General features: G+C 35.4%; 1 protein-coding gene across 1 annotated transcript; it reads right to left on the reverse strand.

Annotated features, from left to right (window-relative positions):
- Positions 1-550: 550 nt before the first annotated feature.
- Positions 551-23,967, reverse strand: LOC135686097 (son of sevenless homolog 2). The gene is made up of 33 exons (XM_065202266.2): positions 23,468-23,967; positions 22,775-23,020; positions 21,991-22,074; positions 20,068-20,148; positions 19,517-19,576; positions 18,800-18,898; positions 18,223-18,267; positions 17,780-17,932; positions 17,203-17,331; positions 16,774-16,863; positions 15,975-16,025; positions 14,574-14,650; positions 14,111-14,204; positions 13,950-13,989; positions 13,346-13,383; positions 12,586-12,642; positions 12,245-12,347; positions 10,608-10,725; positions 10,086-10,169; positions 9,775-9,826; positions 9,060-9,135; positions 8,693-8,774; positions 8,156-8,278; positions 7,650-7,809; positions 7,353-7,454; positions 7,035-7,090; positions 6,558-6,747; positions 5,823-5,915; positions 5,194-5,311; positions 3,628-3,718; positions 3,105-3,186; positions 2,628-2,744; positions 551-2,147 (listed from the first exon to the last, which is right to left on the reverse strand). Exons 1-33 carry the CDS (start codon positions 23,546-23,548, stop codon positions 1,524-1,526), a joined length of 3,696 nt encoding a protein of 1,231 aa, XP_065058338.1. The 5' UTR covers positions 23,549-23,967; the 3' UTR covers positions 551-1,523.
- Between the last annotated feature and the right edge of the window lie 11 nt (positions 23,968-23,978).

A 23,978-nucleotide genomic window follows, 5' to 3' on the forward strand; every position in this document is an offset into this window, starting at 1 on the left:
TTTCCAACGAGCAGCCAAACGTTTCTAAGGGTCTGATAAAATGAGAGCTGCTCAGGGATATAGCAAACTGTGATACAAGATTTGTTTTAATTTTTCCAGGAACATCTCGTGGGTTTTAATGACCTTTTATGCTTTAAGCAGAAAACTACAGAGAATTAATGATAGCAGGATAACTTCAGTAACCTGAAATGAGATAATCGGCTTCCTAAGGTCGAAGACTTTTACACGACTTCACTTAGAAAAACTATCAGCAGCTCGCGAAATAAGACAAGTATTTACTCTGTAAAATTACTGTTGAAAATCTCAAATCATGAAATGTAAAAGTTGATCAAAACAACTGTCCGAATCCGCAAAATGTAAATCTTTCTCGCAATAAACAATGAAAAAAGTGATTTTCAAGTTTGGCACTTTAATTTTTGTCTTTAGCCTTAGTCACCACAGTTCCTATTCTGTGTCCTCACAGTTGTTGACCATATGGCCGCAATGTATTGTGTTATGTGGGAAAGTCTACAGCTAAGAGCCAGAATGTACACAGAATATTTGAAGAGAATCTTGGAAAAAAGTTCTTAATAATATTCCTAAATCACTGACATGAAATAAAAAGGGTTATATTGATAGTCCAGAACACTGTCCGCTCGCTAATAGCATTGAACTTCGAACGATTTGGTATTATTAGCTATCTACATAACAATAGTCGCACAATTTACATCACACACTAATTTAGTTTAAAATAGTACAGGATTCCATTTTAAAAATACACAATTCTGTAAAATACCTCAAAGTCACTCTGAACTACAAAATATAACATTTATTACTCTCGGATCTGCAAAAATATTGAAACTTATAAAAATGTTTGTACATGGTCTTGAATTAAACCTTGAATTTCTCCTGACTTGTGATAATCAGCAAAGGTCTTTAATAACAGTTTAGTGCTTCCTTTTCAAAAGAAATGGAAGAATATTCCCAGGGGAAGTAGAAAAGTTGATACAAAATTAATATGCAAATTAACTATACGAATATTTAGTCTGGCGAATATTATACCAAAGCCAAAACTTAAGTGAAAAAGAGGTAAAATTAACGTTCATTAAATCTAAGAAGGGCGGGGAATTTGGAAAGAAAGCTTACAAGGGTAGTTGCGGAAACTGTTTTACCATTTTATAATCTTAAATTATTTAGTAAAAATTCTTGAACATCACTACGAAATTATTATTTGCCAAGTTTTTAAGAATAGGAATTATCATTTTGAATAAAAATGCAAAAAGCAGCTTGGCTTGCAAAATGTAGAAGACGAGTACACAAATACATTTGGATAACAAGTCTCTGTTGGTATTTAAATTGGCACCTTGTTGATCAATCTGATCAAAAAATTCCTAGATGTGTAACCAAGGAGGTAAGTATTATGGCATTATTTCTGCAAAGACCACTGAAAGACACAAGAAGGGATATTAGAGCGGCTATCTGTCTCAATAATCTTCATCATAAGGTACAATGTGCTGCCAACAGATTTGATACCTGAAACTTTTTTATTGTTCCACTTTACTTGGCTTAGGAGGAATAACTGGTGGCGGCGTGCCAGGAGGCGGAAGACTGAACCTCTCAAAAACATCTGGTGTGGCTGTCAACGGAGTTCTTGGTGGGCGGGGAGGAATAGGCGGCGCGCTATCATCTATGACTGGCGAAAGTGGCGGGGGAGGAAATGCCCTTCTTATAGGTGTTCCTGGCAGAAGGGGTTCAGGGGACTGTGCTGTCCTTAAAGATTTCGATCTGGCGGGGCGTGGTGGAAGAATAGGGGGTCTTTGAGCATCTTTATCGTAGGCCTCCCACAATTTCGAATTTCCTGACAAGTTGTCAATGTCCACTGACGGCTTACGAGGGGGCACCCTAGGAGGTGGTGAAACTTCCTCTTCAGGAGTCTCTTTGATTGGCTCAGGAGTTGAAAAGCTCTTATCAGGGCTTCCACCATTTTGGATGCTCTCTTCATTTTCAGAGATTTCCGATAACGACAGTGAGCCACCTGGTCGCCTCTGAGGCGAACCAATGATCTCGAATGAATCTGAACTTGATGTTGACAAGGAAATCTTTCTGCCTCCGGTGCTTGTTTTTGATTTTATACCAGGAGATTTCAAAGACGTCTCTGTCTTTCGTGCCTATCAGGAAAAGACAGTCATATTACCGGCACCTTAGAAGTACGGTCACAGCAGAATCATGAAGGTTACGTTACTCCATGATAATAATGATGAGGTTATTGGTTGAGGAATGGCAGTGCAACAAAATTGTCATTGTTTGGTATGATTGAAAGGCAGTTTGAAAGTTAGTATAGACCGTAATCAGGTGATCAGTATGGACCATTGCATTTGAGCTACAATACGCCCTGCAGAAGTACAATGCGTACAATGAATAGGTTAACAACTTTGATGTTATCAACTCTTGTGAAGCCTTTAAGGTCTTAGCGGTATAACACAGTTACACACAGTCTGCATTTTGTGATGAAGACCGGTCGATAATTGTATGGCATGAAAATAACACATCAATTGAAACAATAATGATATTTTCAAACAATCAGCAAGATGAGAATATTTGATTAATCAATTTAAAATGAGAAGTTTCTGTGCTTCAATTAAACTCACAAATTTTGGAGCTTGTTTTGATCCTCTTGGTTCAATTTGCAACGAACCATCATAAAGAATGTCATTGACCTCTTTCTCAGACATGTCACACATCGGATTCAAATCTTCGAAAAAGGCCTTCGAAAAATAAAACAAATGTATTTGCATAATGTATCGAGAAGTAAATGTGACACTCGTTCTCATATCTCAGACGTTTCAAATCGTTAAAAACTCTTAACTTGCAGTTCTTAAATGAGGTACTCTCTACCAGCAGTTCTCAAACGAGGCATGCAGAGAGGGTAAGTGAGGTGCCCACCATTTTGGCATTTTGAATTGAGATTAACATGGTAAATAAACAAGACCAGATGAATAGTAAATAGATAACAAGATAAATAAGCTCTTTTCAATGATTTGACCATCTAAAAAGTGCACCTAAGAGGAGCCTTATAATGTATTGGTTTTGTATTGTTGAACTGGTGTGCAATGAAAAGGATTTACCCGAATAGTTAGTTCTGTTTGTAGATTGTAAGGTTGATTCTGATACTGTTGAATCTCGCCTGTTATATCAGCAACCATTCGTCTGTAAAAAGTTATACATTATCAAGCAAGCAAAGAAATAAAGGTTTGCTGTACAAATGATGAAATTCTGAACTGCTTTTAAGTAAAATGCGACTCCCATACAATTTCCTACAAGCTCATGATAGATAAAACGCGCGTATACTGACAAGTTCACTTAGATGTATTACTGCAATTTCAATCCACAACGATACTCCTTGAACATTAAAGCCTGATAACTTGTAAAGGAAGTGTGCTGATAAAGTTGCTGATACATGCTAACCAACCAGCGATTAGACACGCCGTATCCAGGAATGTAGTCTGATTAAGTTGTCTAGTTAAGGTTGGAGAAGAAATAACTGGAGAACAAAATACCAAGGCGAAATCGGTCAAAAACCATGCAAATGAGGAAATTTTTATCTAAAGTAAGAAACAAAATATTTCGAACAAACTGTAACGAAATTACCTTTTGGTAAAGTTTATAATTCCCTCTTCTCGGTTTGGTATAAAATCTGAATTCCCTTCCTCTATCTTCAGTATGTTTGTCAAATACATACCTGGATTAAAATGGATCATCAAAGTAACTTTTTAAACCAGATAACAGCCATGGGTTGTTTTAAGAATAGTTGGAAAAGGAGAAATTCAAATTGAATACGAGGTAAATTAACTAAACCCCCAAAACAATACATTTAACAAGCAAGAAGTGCTCTGTCGGCATTGGGATGACCATATATGGTCAACCCTCATTTGAGTATTGTCAGGGTCATGCATTTTATAACAAGCAAGAAGTGCTCTGTCGGCATCGGGATGACCATATATGGTTAACCCTCATTTGGGTATTGTCAGGGTCATGCATTTTATAACAAGCAAGAAGTGCTCTGTCGGCATCGGGATGACCATATATGGTCAACCCTCATTTGAGTATTGTCAGGGTCATGCATTTTATAACAAGCAAGAAGTGCTCTGTCGGCATTGGGATGACCATATATGGTCAACCCTCATTTGAGTATTGTCAGGGTCATGCATTTTATAACAAGCAAGAAGTGCTCTGTCGGCATTGGGATGACCATATATGGTCAACCCTCATTTGAGTATTGTCAGGGTCATGCATTTTATAACAAGCAAGAAGTGCTCTGTCGGCATCGGGATGACCATATATGGTTAACCCTCATTTGGGTATTGTCAGGGTCATGCATTTTATAACAAGCAAGAAGTGCTCTGTCGGCATCGGGATGACCATATATGGTCAACCCTCATTTGAGTATTGTCAGGGTCATGCATTTTATAACAAGCAAGAAGTGCTCTGTCGGCATTGGGATGACCATATATGGTCAACCCTCATTTGAGTATTGTCAGGGTCATGTATTTTATAACAAGCAAGAAGTGCTCTGTCGGCATTGGGATGACCATATATGGTCAACCCTCATTTGAGTATTGTCAGGGTCATGCATTTTATAACAAGCAAGAAGTGCTCTGTCGGCATTGGGATGACCATATATGGTCAACCCTCATTTGAGTATTGTCAGGGTCATGCATTTTATAACAAGCAAGAAGTGCTTTGTCGGCATTGGGATGACCATATATGGTCAACCCTCATTTGAGTATTGTCAGGGTCATGCATTTTATAACAAGCAAGAAGTGCTCTGTCGGCATTGGGATGACCATATATGGTCAACCCTCATTTGAGTATTGTCAGGGTCATGCATTTTATAACAAGCAAGAAGTGCTCTGTCGGCATTGGGATGACCATATATGGTCAACCCTCATTTGAGTATTGTCAGGGTCATACATTTTATAATACTGATTCTTGCATCATATATTTGTACATTTATGCTCAGTAAAAAACTTACTTTTTTGATGATACAACTTATAATTTGCATATATGATGAACTACTGATAGAAAACATAATATGCAAATTATTAATATCATTCTTTTATATTTCGAGAAGTAAGTTAAGTTAATCAGTTTATTTTCTTTTTGGCCTAGTTGAAAAGTTTAATTGGAATAACTGCAAAGAGTACAAATACTTGCCTAAGAATGGAACACAAGGAGGATTTATTGACCTGAGCTTCTCAACATATCGCTTACTGTGGGTGTCAGCCAACTCTTTCGCTTCTTCAAGTGCTTGCAATCTCTTGGGAGGAACTTCCTAAAATAAACAGGTTCCACCGGTTTGCTTTAAAAGTATTTTAATAATGCAGTTTTAATAATGCAGTTTTAATAATGCTGTTTACTAACAAAATGAAGCAATGGAGCGCTTGAATGTAACGAATTATCAATTTCACATATCTCTGTGATTACCGACGCCTAGATAAAGTTGTTATGGTTTGGTAAATATTAGGTCAGAAATTGTACGGGAAATGGTCAGGTGCCCGAAATTTTTTACAGACAGTCCTAACGATTTGTTAGCTTTATTTTTTTGGACGCTTAGCTAAATTTGTTAGAAGGTTTTTGACAAAATTTTGTTACAACGCTAACTCTAACTCGAAGCATTCATTAAATATAAGGTGAATAGGCATTTGAATACCGAGAAGAAGCTTTCAGCTTGATTTTCAATCTAAATGAGAAAGCTGATGGTACTCTCAAAATGTTTCATAGAAGACAGTTACTGACTTACAGCAAACGTTATGTAACGCTTACAAAAGCTATTTAATGCTTACAGCGAACGTTAGATGCAGCCGGTGAACAGGTGCTGAGTTGAGAGCACTAACCACCTCCATCATGCCGTTGAAATTGTTCAAGTCTTGAAAAACCTGCAAAAGAGACAGGTAATCCTAACTTTAAGATGTTCCGACTAGCTTTACCAATGCAACTTAATTAACTTCAAAAAATTTATGAAAAATACTTGGCATAAATTACTTGAAGCCATTGCAATACTCTGTGTTGCACCATTAATCTAGGAATAAAAGTTTGGTAGCCAAGAGATTATTTTTTCACAAGTAGGCATAGGTTTTGCTTCGAAAAGCAGAAATAACAGTCCCGTCTCTTCACATAGTTTCGACTTATAAGCCTGGCATAGCATACTTTTAAAAGCACCTGATTTGTCAATTCCAGTTTCGAGAAACGGAGAAATATAAGCATTCGCCGTTAAACAAAATATGACAAAAACCTGCCTTCATAAATGGCTGCATTTATCCAGTAACATATACTCCCAAACGGCAATGCAAAAGACGGCTAAAGTTCAGGTATAAATCCGTGCTTAGAATTAAACGCCACTTCTAAAAATGCCACTTCTTTAATTCAACTTCTAAAATGCCTTTTTTTAATTCAACTTCTAAAATGCCACTTCTGAAACGCCACTTCTAAAAGGCCACTTTCTGAAATGCAACGCGCCAGTTCTAAAGCGCTGATGCAATTTTCAAGACTCATTTTCAAAGACGGTATTCATAACTTACCAACAAAATCTCTATAATTCTTGTTACAACAGACACTCTTTCTTCAAAGTTTTTGGTATCAATTATACTCTTTTCAAACCAGTAGGTGATTTTGTTCGAAAAACGGATCATTTTTAGAGCATTCGGAGATAAGATTTCTTTGTCCTTTTTCGTCCAAGCAACACCAACAAGTTCAGCAGCTTTGATTGATCTATAATAGAAATTTAGATCGGTGACATCTAGCTAAAAATGGCAAGTTAGCTTGGCTGGTTGGTTGGTATAGCAAAATGGCAAGAGAGAGGCTAGTTTAGACTTTGAAACTATTCATTTCATGCAATCATAAAAAAGAAGGAAAATAAAGCAAAAACGATTCGGTGAACAAAAAATTTTTAGATTCTTCCTAAAAAACAAGCTAATGGCGTTTTCACTGTACAATAAAAATTTCAGCTCTGAAGTGATGTTCCTAAGAAACCAGTGTTTGTGCAAAAGAATTTCTACCTGAACATGTCGGATTCGATGAGCGTCAATTGTCGTCCGATTTCCAGCGGATGTAACTGTGAATATAAAATTTGAAATTAATTTTTAACTATTTCAGTTTGAAACAATGATACAAGTGATATGAGAAAAGTAAAGTTTTGATGCATTCACAGTTTATTCTATGTTCAAATAATCTTTGTCCTAAACAGGAAAGTAAAAAACCGACTTTCAAAGTCTTAACTGATCACTTCAGGATATAAAAAAACAGGGGTCTCAAGGAATGTAAGGAAATCAGGCAAGTGTCGTTCCCAAATACCTCCAAGAGATTTTCTTACTTACTGTCAAAATGTCGAATTTTTCAGGATCCGTCGTGAGATGCCATTCGAGCGGAGGGGTTGGACTCGAAAAGCTGTGTTCTGGACTAAATGTCGTGGCCTCTTTCTACAAGCGAAGTGAAATAAAAATGTAGTGTTAAGGCCAACATTTTTCAGTCACAAAATCTTTGCTTTGTTTATCTGAGATTGAAGATAGAAATCTTCTGATCATCACTTAAGCTTGACATATTTTATTCAATGAACAGAAGTTTAAAATATTATTTTTCTAAAAAATACACGATGTACACAGGCATTTTCATACCCTTCTATGGATAATTTTGTCAATCGATTCGACCCATTTCTTCGCAGCCTTCGATCTTCGAATTCGACTGAAAAAATCTTCAAGTTTTTCAAGTAGACCCTCTTCCCGCTCAAAGTCGTAGAAATGCTGGTCCACCCATTGCCGGATGACATTCAAGACCCTTGACGTAAAAGAAAATTTTTACAGCATTCAAATTCTCAAAATGCATGGTCGGTAACATTGATTTACAGCATTAATAGCATTATAAATCATGCGAAAAGAAGCAAACATTGTTCTAAAAGAGAGCCTGATGCTAAACTAATAGAAAAAAGCAGATAGTTTACGCCTCTATCAACAAATTCTGGTTGTCAAAAGTCTAATTCTGAAGCAATACTAGACGTTGATGGGTGCTTGCTGGTTTGTCAAAACACAGAAATCTTCCTTTTACTAATAGAACTCTATCAAGTTTGCAACTGAACCTGCGTGCAAACAAGTGAAATTAAGAGCTACAAAGTAGCACATTATACCTGAGCTGGACTGGCTGTACATATTCCTTTCTAAATCTCTTTAAATCTTCTCTTACAACAGCATGGCCTCTTTGCGACACCATTTGCTCTTTTTCCGTCAATAATGGCTCGGGAATTTCATACGTACGGGTATGTCAAGGTTACAAAGCATGCATTGGTCACGAAAAGAGTTAGGTAAATCCGGTTAGTCAATAACCTATTTAGAGGCATCGATGGAGAACCAACAGAGATATAGGTGGCTTTTAGATGACAAATGCAAGTTAATTAAGCAAAAAGGGGAAACGAAACATGTTAATGCAAGTTAATTAAGGAAAAAGGGGAAATGAAACATGTGACGCTAAACATCCGGTCAATGACAGTATATTGATTAAGCTATTACTAGAATGTGTCAATAGAGCTTGCATAAATGACTTATGGAAAATTCGTAATAAAGAAATATAATCGTTTCATTCAGATTCGTTAAATGATTCTGGACGTTGAATGATTCTTAGTAATATTTTCATGGAAAACTATAACTATTTGCAAACGAAAAGATATCTTTTCACCAGAAAATCAAGAAATTCCATCGGCGTGCAGAAAGATCGATAAGTGGTTAAAAATATTCTCACAAAAGTCGGATCTAGAAGCGAAAAGAGTAAATAAGATATCAGGTAACGTATGAAATTCTATAAAAAGATAACCAATCAGAAATTTGCTAGCACTTTCAAACAATAGATTCAAACAATAGATTCAAAGCTCTTTACCCAAAAAATCTTTCAGATTTAGGTGAAGGAATTGGCCGAAAAGAAAACTGCGCCTCTTTTCGGTGTTAGATGGAAATCAAGCACACTCGAACGTACTGAACGCCTTGAAACTGAATAGAACAACCGCTTTCCTTTAATTGTGCAGAAATGTTGAAAAATACCTGCATATTTATGGTACGTCAATCTCTCGATCAGCTTCAGTAATGTCCCACCTTTGAGCACAGGGACAGCTCGATCCTAAAGCAAAAATATTATTGATATGTGGAGCAAAGCAGAAACCGAGGTAAACAGAATCATTAACAAAAACATTCTCACATTTTAACAAAAACATAGTCGGTACGAGGTGTCCTTGTCCTGGTTTAGTAAATATTGAAACCGATAAGTCAAATGAATGTCAATTTAAACTAGATTCTTCGTTTGCAAGGAAGACTTCATTTAGATTCAAAAGATCTGTTGCTTTAGAAAACGAGCACTGTACAAATCTATGTTTATTTTGACGTTTTATTCTATAATGAAAGCAGTAAGAGAGAAATCAGTCTCCAAACATTTCTATAATCGCCTAGCTGAACGGAACAGTTCGCATATAAAAACCTAAAGTTGGACAACCATTGGTCTTTACGCAGATCTAGCATGGTAGCTTGACAAGATCTAAGACACCTAAACAAACATTTAGGTTGCTGCGACCAATATTCGTCAGAAAGAATAAAAACTTTGCAAACAGTGAAAACAGGTTATGTAAACAACGCGTACATATTCCAAATTTTGCAAACCAGCAATCAAACCAGTGAAATTCTGATTCATTATAGTTAAATGTATACAAATTGTGATAATACGCCATGTTAAAATAGGTATTACGAGGATTATGTTTTCCCTTACTTCCTGTCCTTCTTCAAATACTATATTTCCATCCGAATCTTCAACGGCAAAACTGGAAGCGAAAAAGACCAGGTTATGATTTGCATTATCTATTTAAACAATGCATAGCAAGATATGACAAGTAAGGCTGAAGTTCTGTGAAACCTTTGTTTTCTCGATTGCCCAGATCAAAATGGTTGCTACTCTATATCAGGTTGCACGAAGGAAATTCATTATTATGCTGAAAAATCTGCACCTATGGATTGCCAGAAACACGATGCAAGCTACCACTGGAAGTTTAAAAATATTCAAGAAAGCCACAATAAACTCACCAATATTGGTCTGGAATTTTCCATTGATTTTGTGAAAGTTGCCCCTCACTAACCAAGATTGCATCAAGCATACGATCCAATGTGCTAGCGGGCGAAGAAAAGAATCTTATAGACTTGACGTAAGCCCACATCAAAATAAGGAGTTCAACTGAGGTTTTTTGCTAAAAATTCTTTGTCACTGTATCTGAGAAATCAGGTATAACTGCATCTACAATTTAAAAAGATCTTGAATTTTTCGCCTCAGTTTTCTTTGTTTTGTTACATACAATAACAACAGGCCTTGAATTAATTCAATGAAATTTTCAAACAACTTGTGATCTTACAACAGGTGTTGTAAGTAGATAACAGATCTTTCAGCAAACAGGCTGTCAGGTTATGAGTCAACAAATGCCCTTGAGCCGCAGTCTCAGATCTTTCCAATCTTAATTAGCCAACAAGATTTCAGCATGAAAAAGCAGGAAAAGGGAAACAGATTTCAACATAGGCCAATTTCTTAGGTTATACTTTGCATGCACGAAATACCTTCTGTACAGCAAGGTTAGCAAAATTGCCATCCACTCATTCTTTTCTTCTCCTGTCTTGCAAAACATTACACAAGGAGGCTGCTCCTTTGGTAAGATCTCAAATGCATTGGTATACTCTAAAAGGATGGAAAAATAATGTTGGATGTATAATAATATCTAAATTCATTACGATCAGCATTAGAATCAAATTGATATAATTTGGCACACCCTTAGTGTGACATGTTCGCTCAGTTTTAAATTCGGGCACCTGTCTGCCACAATCGGTGATATATCACCTCCATCGTTCTGTCTAAACGTAGCCGGTGTGTAGCTATATCACTAGAAAATCTCCGCAAAGAAACTTTTTGAAATTTTATTTCTCTATCACATTTTAGCTGTATTCTATCTAGAAATACTTAAAAAAAGAAAACAGATTACTATCCAAAAAGGAAACAGATTAAATGGTCTACCATAGTGACACAAACGTTTGTTTATCTTTGGCAGCCAAAAAGCTTTGAAGTTCATGAAAAAGGAGCTGATATCAAGAAACTAGCTGACGAATAGATTTATAGCCTTGACTATAAACTGTGGCATAAGGAGAGGAGAAAATATATTGAACTCGACTATCCGTAATATTACACCGAGCTAGAGAACATATCGGAAACAATGATAACATTTTTTGTCCAATTAACACCTCAAATTTCGCTCTCAAACCCTTTTCACTCTTAATTTTCGCTCAGATTAAATTCCGCGGACATCGGTCCTGTGCCAATTCCGATACCACGTGATTTAAAATAGAAGTAAGGCACACTAAGTACCCAGTCGAGAAAATACAACCACTCCAAGGTTTAAAGCCTTAATTATCTACTTATACGATATTTTAAATAAAACATTCTTCCAATAGCAAAAAATAATTGTTTCTATAAACATGCACAGTAGCTCGATCTAGACTTACTCAGAAACAATGCTTGGTTTATTAAATAAAAATTCAAGTGTGAAGAGCATCCAGACGCAAAATTGTTATTGCCTGGGTTAGGAAATCTCCAGCGAGAGATCAGATCGAGGTAAGTCCAGGGGGGTCTAACACGAACTAGAACAAACTAAATTTGCGTCTTTATAGATACAAAATGCTTCGGTGTACATAATAGGACGGTTCCAAGTTGCAGCTTCGAGTGTCGCCCTTGATGAGATCATCGGGCAACTGTATATAGTATTTTTTTATTATAAGCTGCCCTTGTTTATATGCTTCCCTCAATTTAATACAATTTAAAACCATGCAGATACACGTAGATTGAAAGGATGAATGCAAAAATTGATAGCAATGTTCAAAAGCTACTTAAGTATAAAAATAGACATAGGAACTTCAACCAACAACATTATTCAGCATGGAATAATCAATGTCGCCCAAAAGCAATCCTTCCTTATCTTTTGCACTATCACCCTCAGCTTCACAGTCGCAAGAACGTTTGTTATATGGATATGGATAAGCAGCCCTCATTTAAAAACCACCCTCATTTATAAGCCACCGTTATTTACAAGCCCCCCCCCCCCCCTCATTTATAAGGCATCCTCGTTTACAAGCCATGTTCATTTATAAGCCACCCTACTCTTCAGCAAAACTAGGTTACTTTATTAAAAAGCTAAAGGTTACCTTACCGTCGGAGTCTTCTAAGTCTTTTATCTCAACTTTCCTAAGAAAAAACTTCTCCTTCAGCCTGTATTCAGCTCCCGTTAAGCCAGGCAGAGAATGCCTAGCGTTCTGTAAAAGAACAAAAATAATAACTGTAAAACTATCATTACAATTTACTAATTATGCAAACTTTCAACTGTGCGTCACGCGAACAATTTTACATCCGATTCAAAATATGGTACAATGCTGCTTCTTCTAGTTATCAATTGCAATAAACTATTCTTTATAACGTGATTCAAAAATTTTAACCAAATCAGAGAAAGAATTTCATTGCAAGTGAATTCAAGAAATCATTTGTAGATCTTACCTGCTTTGTCAAAACTAAAAGACTATCAAACAGAAACATAAAGCGGTCGGTAGCACCCTATCAAAGAAGAAACAAAATGGCTCAAATTAATGAATTTGAACTTAAAAAAAGTATCCTCTTTGTAAGCGGGCATGAATCGGTAGAGTGAAATGACAGGCGATCCAAAGGGTGCTCATTTCAAAGAGAACGGTTTGTAGTATAACTATTTTCATGTACGAACAACAACAAAAAAGAAAATCTTTTGTTCTTTCAGGTCCTGCAGGATTTCGAGGAACTCAGTATTTCACTGGCATTGGCTACTGCATCTTGGTTGTTTACCAAACAGGAATGAAAAGGATGCAGCCAAAACAAGAACATCAAATGGGACTAACGTAAAAGCAAACATTTTTAGAAACGCTAAAGCTTTTTAGATCCATAATGAATCTATAGGCCTAGCTGAAACACAAGCACATGGCAGTTATCGTCAAAGCTTACCGATATATTAAATATCCTTACACGTATGGAGCCAGTGGCGCCCCTTTAAATCAAAGCTTGTAAAGAAGGTCAAGTCAAGGGGGGCTGCAGGTCTTTGCGGGGGCGGCTTTCAAGTGGGCGAAAGGAGCATAAGTCATTTTGGTTGAAAATGATAAATAAATCATCAAAAATTAAATGTACATAACTACGATTTTTAACTTTCGACAACGGTGCCATGGCTAGTTTCAATTTATGCTTTTTCCTTTTCATGTAACACATAATATTAATTTTCTGGTGATACAAATACCTTTTTGCCACCTGGAACTATCTTCCAGAGCGGACCCTCTGAAATAAACCATAAAAGACAGATTTTTAAACTTTCTTAAACCAAGCAAAGTCAGTGAATATGATAATTATCTTATTTTCGATCTGAGTCAAGAAGATAATGACAAATGAGCACGTTCAAACTAAAAGGCTGTTTCAACACAAACCTTTCCTCTACTGGTCAAGATAATCAGAATTATTTCTGTAGCAATATTCTCTCACAATAAAACTGGGAATGAAAAAACTTTAGCACATATGCTATCGTACTTGTCATACCTTACAAAACAGTGACCAATAATTGTGGAATTTAGAACAGCTCGTTCTTATTGCTTCGATAAGTTTTTACCTTAACCTGCTTTGGAAGCCATCATACAGGAAAATCAAAAGCCATCAAGTTCTTTTCTATTGTTTTAAAGTACTTTTTAGCAGAGAAAATTTGAAAAGGTTTTAAACGCATTGATTCACAGCTTCGAGCCAAGAAACATGCATCTTCTTCGATAGGCAATATGGAAAATACTTTATGTTGCTTTTAGTGTCAATCTACTTTAAGAAGAAATGAATACTTGATCTGAAAATATGCAAATTACCTTTCAGGAATTCTGATGTACATTGACAAATGTCCTTTCCCTAAGAAATACAGAAAGAAAAACTAACTTATAACACATTTAATTTCGTTCATTTTACGAGTGTGCCTGTCTCGATGAGCTTAGTTAAAAGCTAAAACTTCACTGAATGTAAATTGCAATACCTCCCAGCCATCGATGTTCTTCTGAATTTCATTAAGTTTAGAAGTTGGCGAGGTCGACATTCCTCCGATCCGTCTTTGATAAAAAATCCGGTCTCTATGAATGACAGAGAAATAGAAAACAATAAGTCTTCGAAATGGCATGTAAGCAAGTACTGACTATATCCAAATGCAGTTTGTCGAAATAGATCTGCAGGTCGTTGAAAAAAGGAAGGTTTTTACCAACTTGTCACAAATCATGATATTTGGTATACTTGAATACTTGAATTGTAACTAAAATGAATATATCTCCACAACAAAACTTGTTTGTAGAAATCAAATTCGAAGGTGCATGTATCATTGACTCGAATATCGTTATGAACAAATTTGATGACATCATTGCGATGGTGAAATATCAAATCAAAAATATTTTGTTGTAACAGGATAGAGAATCCAAAACGCAACAGATAAATGAATTGAAACCTACTCAGCTTTGGTTTTGAAGGAATTTCCTGATCCAATTCTTTCTAATGATACCTGAAGACCACGCAAGGCTCCAAGAGACTAAAATTTGAATGGGAAGCTTGCTTTCACTTCTATTTTCAAAATATTGCACGCTAGCTAATAAGATTATACTCAGGTAATTTTCAACCAACTTTGCAGCCCTGCGTTGTCTTAACGTAACGGGAAGGCGGGGATGCGAAAAAAAATGGCTGAGTTACAAACTCTGCAAGAATGAGAAAACAAGACTTGATGTTTTACCTCTACCGGCATGGATACCAACAAAATGTTATAACTATTCATTTACTGCCCCTTTACATTTAATTTAGACATTTCTATTGTCGCAACAACGGTCTTATCGTGCACATTAGATGGGGTAATACGTAGGCATATCGGACGATTCCTTCAATAAACAACCCTTTTAAAAAATTAGAAATAAGATACAGTGCGTTGCTTGTTGATTCATGAACGATAACGGTTTGATATTTTTAAATGCTGGTATCTCATTGCCTTCTTAAAGGAATCAATGTAATTTAATTTGGAGCCAATTTTGCTACATAATCTTGACAATTTTTTAGATGATAGCTTTCTGAACATGCTTGCAAAATATTTCTATTTTATGGGAGATTAAAACCCCTTAACCAAACATTCAAATTTTGGGGGGGGGGGAAGTGTCACCGGGTTCTGTGACTTAAAAGACGACAACGATGGCTTTTTGATAGGCCGTTGCAATGGACAAACCATGCCGGAACTTTCTGCAGAACAAAACATTAGTCAAACCAATTGAAAACTATCCAAACAACTTTTCAAAAGTTCACAAATGCAATCTTTTTAAGTTAGAGATAAACCATTTTTGTCTTGCCTGCTTATGAAGGCTGACAGATTGATCTGCTACAACATTTAAGAGGGAAAACTGTCCTATCTCAAATTCCTTGAGACAAGACCACACGAAAAACAGCTGGTTAAAAAGTGAAAAATTCACTGTAATTGACAAAGTGAAACTTTGTTTGCATAGATCATAAGATATAAAAAGTGTTGGTGTTCAGTAGAACGCAGAACATTTCCTCGAAGAAGTCCGAAAATATCAAAATGCAAAAATATTGAACAGGCAATTAAAGCTGTCATAATTGCATCTACGTTATTCAAGTTCATGCTGTTAAGATAATTCTTAACGAGTAAGATAATTTTCCAATGTTTCAAAATGTGACTATAGGGGCGAAGAGTTTTCATTAACTGAATTACACTTGTGGGTTGTGGGTGTAACGTCTGGGTGTGTAACGTCTTGGCGTATAACGTCATGGTATATAACGTCTTGGTGTATAACTTTAGGCAATTATAAGCTGGGCGACAAGACAGTGTAATGAGCTAAATTTACAACAAAACAAACCTCATCTAGCTTCTCTCTGTCTTCTTCATTCGGAGATGTGTTCATTAATAACTAGATGAAGATCGAAAATTATATATTTCTAGGATGTCTAGGACAAAAATAATGTTCGATAGAATAATTCACAAAACAAAATGCATTTAAAAATGGTTAGGAAGGAAATAGCATTTGTTGCTTGCATTTAATAGCATTTAATACTTTTGATTGAACTGCACCAATCACTTGGCATGATTTACTAACAAAATCGGGATACTTAAGTTAGGAATCAAGCAGATTTTTCACTTCTACATTACATTAAAAATAAACAAACTAACCTACAATAGTAAAATGTTGTAAATTTCCTTTAAAAAATCCATGATGAAAATTCAGTACAAGTATGGGCAAGATAAAACTGCTTAAAACTAACTAATTTAAGTAACTAAAGATGGCCACTGTAATGATGTACGTCTATCATTGAACGAGTCTTTTTCATACAATTAAACATATACGTCGCGTGTGGTACTTCATCCAAAATAACGATGATATGGTTAGCAAATAAATTGAGTACCAGAATGAAATAAAATAGTTGGATTGTTCTAATACGATGTTTCGAGCATCTACTCGTTTTTTTTACGTTTCAGATCGACGGTATTTGTAACAAGAGAACAGAGAGGACTTTGGTTTGCAAAGAATTCCTGGGAACTTAAGCTAATCATTGAATGTCTCTTTTTCTTGATGTGCCTATTATCACCTACACACTTGCAAGAAATGTTTTGAAAAAATTATTTCTCTCTAAAAATAACTCTCAAAAATATATACTAACGTTCATGTATTCAAAATACTCCAAGCAATGAAAAACAGGTATGTACAGAAACTTGGGCAAAATGTACTGAAAGTATGACTTCATTGAAGGCTGCAAAAGATTTTAATTAATAAGAATAAGAAAAATCAATTTGAAATATCTAAGTGTCAGTTTAGAACAATCTAGCACAGGGTTCAACGACTAGACTAAAATTGTAACGAAAAATTGAGTCTGGAAAAGACATTAGAGATTGGCAAAGAAGAAAATGAACAAAAAACATCTTTGTCTATTGCCAACGAAGAAAATGGTAGATTAAAAATACTATTTCCAAATGAAATAACTGTAGCATTTAACAAACATGAAGGTTACCAGCCCTTTAGAGTGATGCAGGTGCTTGGAAAGCAGCATTGACCAATCATTAGGCTCGAATAAAAACAAATTTAAACACACCTCTAAAGTTTCCCTGACATTCGCCCGTTTCAGTATCTCTTGTATTTTCATGAAAAGATGCTTAGAAAACCCATGGCCATTGGTCGAAATTCCGAGTGCATAATACTCGTAAATATCGAATTCAGCGGCCTAAAAGCGAAAACAGAGACGCAATTTAAAAACAGCATTTTTAAAAAAACGAGTATATTTTTAGAACAGAAAAGATCGAAACAGTTTTTATTATTCAGAAATTTTAAACTCTAGAAGAGCGTGATACGAAAATCTTGCTTTCTGCGCCTTAAACCTTTTTGTTTTTCTGAGACAGTTTTAAAAAATATTAAAAATATGCCATGAGGCCTATAACAGACGCATAACATTTATCAATACGTGTTCCACTTTTCCAGTGACAAAAAAACGTTGATTGACTGGCACCGTCTCCTACAGGCATTCATTGGTGAAAGGTTATTACGCAGCCAATGTGATAACATCTATAACTTTTTGCTCATTGTTTTGCAGGCTGCCTATAACCAACTTTAATAAGTTTGTGCGTTCGAATTAGCACGATATCTATTAGAGATTAATAGCAAATATGGCTTACTTCTGCCATTTCTTCAAAGCAATCGCCAACAAGAGGACTCTTCTTGGAAAGTGAGTCCTCATCCGCCATTTCAACGGCAGCTTCCAGCATACTGTAGAATCCTATTGTTGTTTCGTAAATATCCTTGATGTTGCTGAATATGCCTATCAAGTCCTGGAGATACAGAAATTGAACTGTCAGTCACATTCGGTTGGCAATAAAGATGGGCTTCATACTGGTAAATTGAAATTAATCCCACAGTCTTGTGCAAAATATTCAGATTGAAACATTCCAATCTCGGTGTCAATAAATCGCAGAATTAATACATAAACAAGACAGAAGATTGTTCAGATTTTAATAGATCAGTTACATATATTATAAATCTATATTCATCTTCTTATGGCAAATAATATGATGTACGAGTGAAAAAGAATTCGTTTGCTTGAGTGAAAAAGAATGCAAACCTCTTCAGATATTTCGTCAACAGCTACCAACTGCTGCATAAAGACCTGACAAAAAGAAAATTCATTCATCGTCCAAAACAGATTTCAGGGATGAATTACAGAACTAAGCCAAAATACTCCAGGCCTCTCAATGTGGAAAACTGCACTTATTTCTATGAAATTCTGCTAATCAAGTGACTGAGTATGACCCATTTAGCCTGGAAAGAGACTGAATTTTGCCTATTTGATTCGACAAAGCATCAAAATGTTTCTCTAAAGCACAATGAAAACAAAGAAACCTATTTTTAAGCAGTAAAGATAAAGGCAAAACGACTTTAATGCTGAAATAGTAGATGACAAATTTCCAATCTTATTTAAAACCTCTATATCTCAATTACAATAATTTTCTTATAAGCAAAAAACTCCATATTTTTAATGTATATAAATTAAAATGCACGTTCAAATAAATTTGAAAATATCAGGACTGAAAATAAGTATTCCAAGGTTATGTATGAAGCTCTTTGATGTATAATTTAAAAGAATGAAACAAATTTTAAGTGGAATCTTGTTGATGGCGATGAGAAAAATCACAAAAAACCTTGATCAGAAGGTTTAGCTCTCTAATGTACTGATCTTCTGAAATAAGAAAGTCCTTGAGAATGTCTTCATATGAAAGTGAGCCACGTTTTGCTAAAGGCTGAAATAATAAAATACCAAATATTCGAGTTAAATGAAACAGATAAAATTCAAAAAGTGTAGAAAGATCATCTGGATAAAACAAATAACTGAAGTAATTGACAGAAAGTAAAGAAGAATGAACAAATTACAGAGACAAAGAGCTGGCCCAAAACCAAAAAATATAAGTAATTGACAGAGGAAATTTTTTATGAGGATAATAAGATGTCACTATGTAGAGGATTTACAAATCTAATCTCCATTGCTGTCTATTCTGATTATTTTATTCTTTACTACATAGTCGTCAGTGGCAGATTTAAGGACACCAAAAAGCTTTGCTTGTAGAGCAGTGTCCTGGCCCCACTTCTTGATGTGACCACAACTCTAAATTCCAACACATGGATATACCAAAAGCTAGTGACTACCTTCACCGTGAAGTGACATTAATGCCAATGACTCTTACCAAAGACCCTTGGACCTGTAGTCTGCAATGCTAGCCACTGAACTACCCTAGCTTTAATTCTAAACCCATTTTAACCAAATGATGCTAATTTGTGGTCATAATTGTAGCTTTTCTGCATACTTAAGACAACTTTCCTATTGAAAGGATTGAGCACCAAAACTAAATGAAGCAACATACCTCAAACCTGGCCTCAATCAGTGGTTCAGATTCATCACCATGGAACATCTCTAGCAGAACCTGTTTAAAAGAACAAGCAAACAATTCAATTTCATTATGCAAAACAACAACTTTGTTTTTAACTTCTACTTACTTTTTTTACATCATTAATATTAAAGTTTTTCTTCAAAAACCAAAGTAAATATCTTACATATCTATATACCTCTTTTCTTCAACTATACACTTAGCCTTCCCATTCAGTTGACAACACTTTTCAAAATCACATTAAATTTGTTAATAAAAAGTTTTGTTGCACAGATTCAAATGAGATATACTCAGTGCAGTTTCTATACTAGTTTTATTATATTGAATTTAGAAAAAATTCAAAACGATTGAACAATAGGAAAGGAAAAGGATTCTAAATAAAATTCCATACTTCTATCTAGCTTAGCAAATACTGACTAACATGTAAACCTCTTAGAAGATTCTCCAGAACAATCTGGGAAGTACAGTAAATAGCAGTGAGCAAAACCTTCGATATAAAACAGATGTTGATATAAAACATGACTGACCTTGTCTGCTTGCATAGCAACTTTGATATCCTGACAGGTTATCTCAGTATTTCTAATATTCTTGACATAGTTCCCTGCAAGCTAGGAAAAATATAATTTATGGAAGAAGCTTTCGTGCAAAGGCATTTTTATAATCATAAACCTTAACCATGATTTTGCTGGACAACTATAAACCTTAACAATAATGCTGGTGTTTAATAGGGATACTCTTTATTCATATTTGAAGAAAAGAAAATTAAACCAGGGGCGGCTGGGAGAGATTTTAAACTGCTATTAGAGAAAATCAGGGTATCAGGGCATGGCTGTCGCTGTTTTGTACTTCCAACCACACCCTCTTCAATGGTTGTTTTCAATATTGCACTGTTTTTTTCTATGCTCTATCTCATCGTTACATCTTGATTTTCTTGGCCGCAAGTCGAAAACACCCTGCCATTTTCTATTGTAACGCTCTCTTTCTCATAGTCATAAAGAGAAAAGCAAAAAATCAGGGGGGGGGGCTATGGCCATGGTCGGAGGTTATTTGATCTCCAGAGCAAAATGGCCCATTTTCAGACTTATCAGACCTTTAATTTTGATTTTGATACTAATCCTAAAAAGATTGTAAAGTTGCAGCATGTTTCTTAGTTCTAAATAAAATTCAGAGGCATTCTTTCAAATTTCTACTAAAACAACCTTCATTGGGATATATCTACAGTTCTGAGTCATGTCTACACATTCAGTCTTTCAATTACGACTGTAGGCTTTGGCTTCGATGGCCTGCGACACGCAGATGAATATCATCAGCTTACAATGAAAAGGCCCTCTGTCCATAATCGTAGCCTATTTTTTGTTGCTATTAACGGCCGTTTTTTAATAGCAAAATCATATCAGCAAGTATCGTACATTGAAATACTCCTTAATAAGGACAAACATTTCTGATAAATGCTCATTGTTAACATAAAAAACCAAAGCACCATATTTTTCAATTCAATTTAAGTGCAGATTCAGATTTTTGATGAAACTAAACTAACGTGTAGCTTGAGAATAAACAACATATCGCTGAGCCTAAAGAAAATAAGAGAGCGCTATCTTTCATATATTTAAACAAAGTCGCTGTTATTGTGTTTATTGTTGTTGTGAAGAAAGGATTTTCTGTCAGTATGTCATTAAAACCCCCAACGTAAACTAGAAATGGCCATATGCATGAATGGAAGAAGGATCGGGGGAATCTTGCTATTAGAAGTGACCCAGCTAATAGTAAGTCTGCATATATTGGGTCTTTTACAACAGCATGATTGGCCACTTTACGTCACACAAGGAGACACAAACAAAGGTGGATATGAAAGTTGCTATTAGGATTCACAAACCTAATAGCAAAATTCCAGGGCTGTGGCTGTAGTATTTGTTTGAGGCTGTCCGATGAAGGCGTCACAATAAGTGTCACAAGAAGCGTAGGAGGGAGGTCTTTTTTTGAAAGGATCAAATCAGTATCAAGAGTAGCGGCTTCTGCTCGCTTTACCATGGCCATATCATGCCATATCATTTCAAAATGGCAGGAAAACAGTTAGCTGTCCAAATAAACTGTTTTTGCCAAGGATTCTCAGTGCTAGTTTCATTTAAAAGATATATGACCAATAGATTATGAGAGCGCTTGCTGAAAAAAATACCGCTCCCAGCCGCCCCTGATATAAACTAATGAGGATCTGTACTATTATTAAAAGTATTCATTATCATGTTGAATGTTTGTTTCAAAAATTATTTTTTAAAAAACCAAAATGATGATGTTAATTGCTGAATGATTCAAAAAGATGAATAATGTTGTAGCAGAGCATAAGCAAAATATGATTAGCAGCATCAGGGTAAAATATTAGCAAAATGTTAGCAAAAAATTAATGGTGGATTTCCTTTCTCTATTTGATGAGAAACATTGTATAAAGATTTTACCTTCAGAATATCAGAGGATATATATTCCAATATAGCAACAATAAATGTTGATGTGTAGCTTTCCACCTTATAGCTGAGCACTTCCTGCAAAGGCAAAAAGAAAAAATTCAAACCAATGCATAATTACATAGAAACACTGAATAAGATAGATTTGGTTCAAGAGTTTGCAGTGTTTTATGGCATAATGTCTGTATTGTAATTGAATTGGTATATAAAAACTTGATTGGCATATTTCTAACAATCAGAAAGCTGGATAAATGCCCTCTTTGCTTTTATATTTTCGAAAGTACTTCATCCACATACAGGTATTTACTTCATTTACTTTCAATATATAAAGTAAATGAAGTACTTTCTTTCAGAACATAACATTTGCCTGTGGGTGTAGGTTTATTTTATTTTTCATCTGAAATTCATACATATAAAATAACAGCAAACATTTCAGACTAATTTTTAATGCCTGCTAAAAGTCTTCTGGTACATTAAACTAAGTTTTTGACTATTTCAAACTGCAACCTTCTCTCGCCAGCCACACAATGTTTCTTTATGCAAAGTTTAGAGGTTTGCAGGGTCAAATGGATTAATTTCAGATAGCTAGGATATTTAAAACTTTAACCAACTTTGCTTTGGAAAAGAGAGGATGCTATGTGATCCTTTTTTAAAACAGTTGTGTTTAAAAAAAAAAAAAAAGCAATACGCATTCCAGAGACATTGGGCAAGGATTTTATTTATTCAAATAAGAAGACAATATACATAAGAAAAGATAAAGTAATGAATAAGACAATACCTTGCAAAGAAATGGGTGTATTTTATCATGAGGGAGTATCAAGCCTTTCTTTCTTTTCCCTTTTGCAAAAGCAATTGCCCATTCTTTAATCTTCTGTGGGAAAGTCTTTGTTACTCTGTCTTCAACATCTTGTATTGTATGCGGAGATGATGCACTGATCAGATACATCAACTGTATAATAAGCTCTTCCAAATAGGTGACTGCATCTCCAGAAATGCTCAGGGAAGGTTGAACCTGTCTTCCAACCTTAATAAAAGTGAGTATTATAAAAGTTATGGCCCACAAGACATGTTTAAGCTAAGATATGATATTTAGCAGACACCGTTATTTCATAATAACATGCATAGACATGGTCACAGATGTCTCAAGTACCACTGCTGCCCAGGGTACCATCTTTGCTGCCAATGGTTGTGCCAGTGGTCTGATACTGATTGTGGTCTGTAAAAAGTCATTGAACGGATATTTATTAAACCCTCAAGTCTATTAGGCTAAAACATATTCTAAAAACCATATTGTATTGAAAGCACAATTACTGAATTCATATTAGCTATCTAACATCATTTTAACATTAGTTTTCATTTAACATCTAACAATATTATATACTGAATTTACTATTGGTATCTTTTTATTCTGTAGCATTCTTAAAACATTGGCAGGCTAGCTGGTATTTTTAACAGTAGCTGAAGAACTCACTTTTTTCAAAGAATTGACCAGCAAGCCCCTCCATTTAGCACAAGCGCTGAGAGCTTCATGCTGGATGTCACTTCCAGGCATTTTCCACTGTAAACTAATGCGTCGGTATGGTCATCATTTTAACAAGTTGCCGACTCAAGATGTTTATCAAGACATGTTTGCTATACCAGAGACAAGTAGAAAAATATCATCTCTATCATCTATCGGTTCTTAAAAATTTGATGAAACAGTTGCTTCTTTTTCAGTTGACAGGGATGTTAGAAATCTGCGAGTTCAAAGGTTTGATGACAGCTATAATCTACCGTCCGTCAGTGTCTTTTGTGATCGGAGGATCTTGGTTATGACCTCTTCCTCATTTCAGCAATCTATCTCTGATAATTAAACTAAACATAAACAGTCACCCATAGTTGTGGCAATTTATTCACAGTTATCGGTTCGATGCCTCGTCATTTATTTACCCTTCTTCCGTTACCTGACAGTGCCCATTTGTACAAAGCAAAACATTGCCTCC

This window comes from Rhopilema esculentum, chromosome 10, assembly GCF_057945365.1.
Source record: "Rhopilema esculentum isolate cy_ngs chromosome 10, ASM5794536v1, whole genome shotgun sequence".
Taxonomy (NCBI): domain Eukaryota; kingdom Metazoa; phylum Cnidaria; class Scyphozoa; order Rhizostomeae; family Rhizostomatidae; genus Rhopilema; species Rhopilema esculentum.

Coding starts and splice junctions, on each gene's coding strand:
- LOC135686097 (XM_065202266.2), bottom strand. CDS start 23,548: ATGCCTGGAAGTGACATCCAGCATGAAGCTCTCAGCGCTTGTGCTAAA. Junction 12,643..13,345: donor TAGTTCCAGGTGGCAAAAAG/GTATTTGTATCA, acceptor CTTCTTTGATAG/GGTGCTACCGACCGCTTTAT. Junction 10,170..10,607: donor CTAACCTTGCTGTACAGAAG/GTATTTCGTGCA, acceptor TTCGCCCGCTAG/CACATTGGATCGTATGCTTG.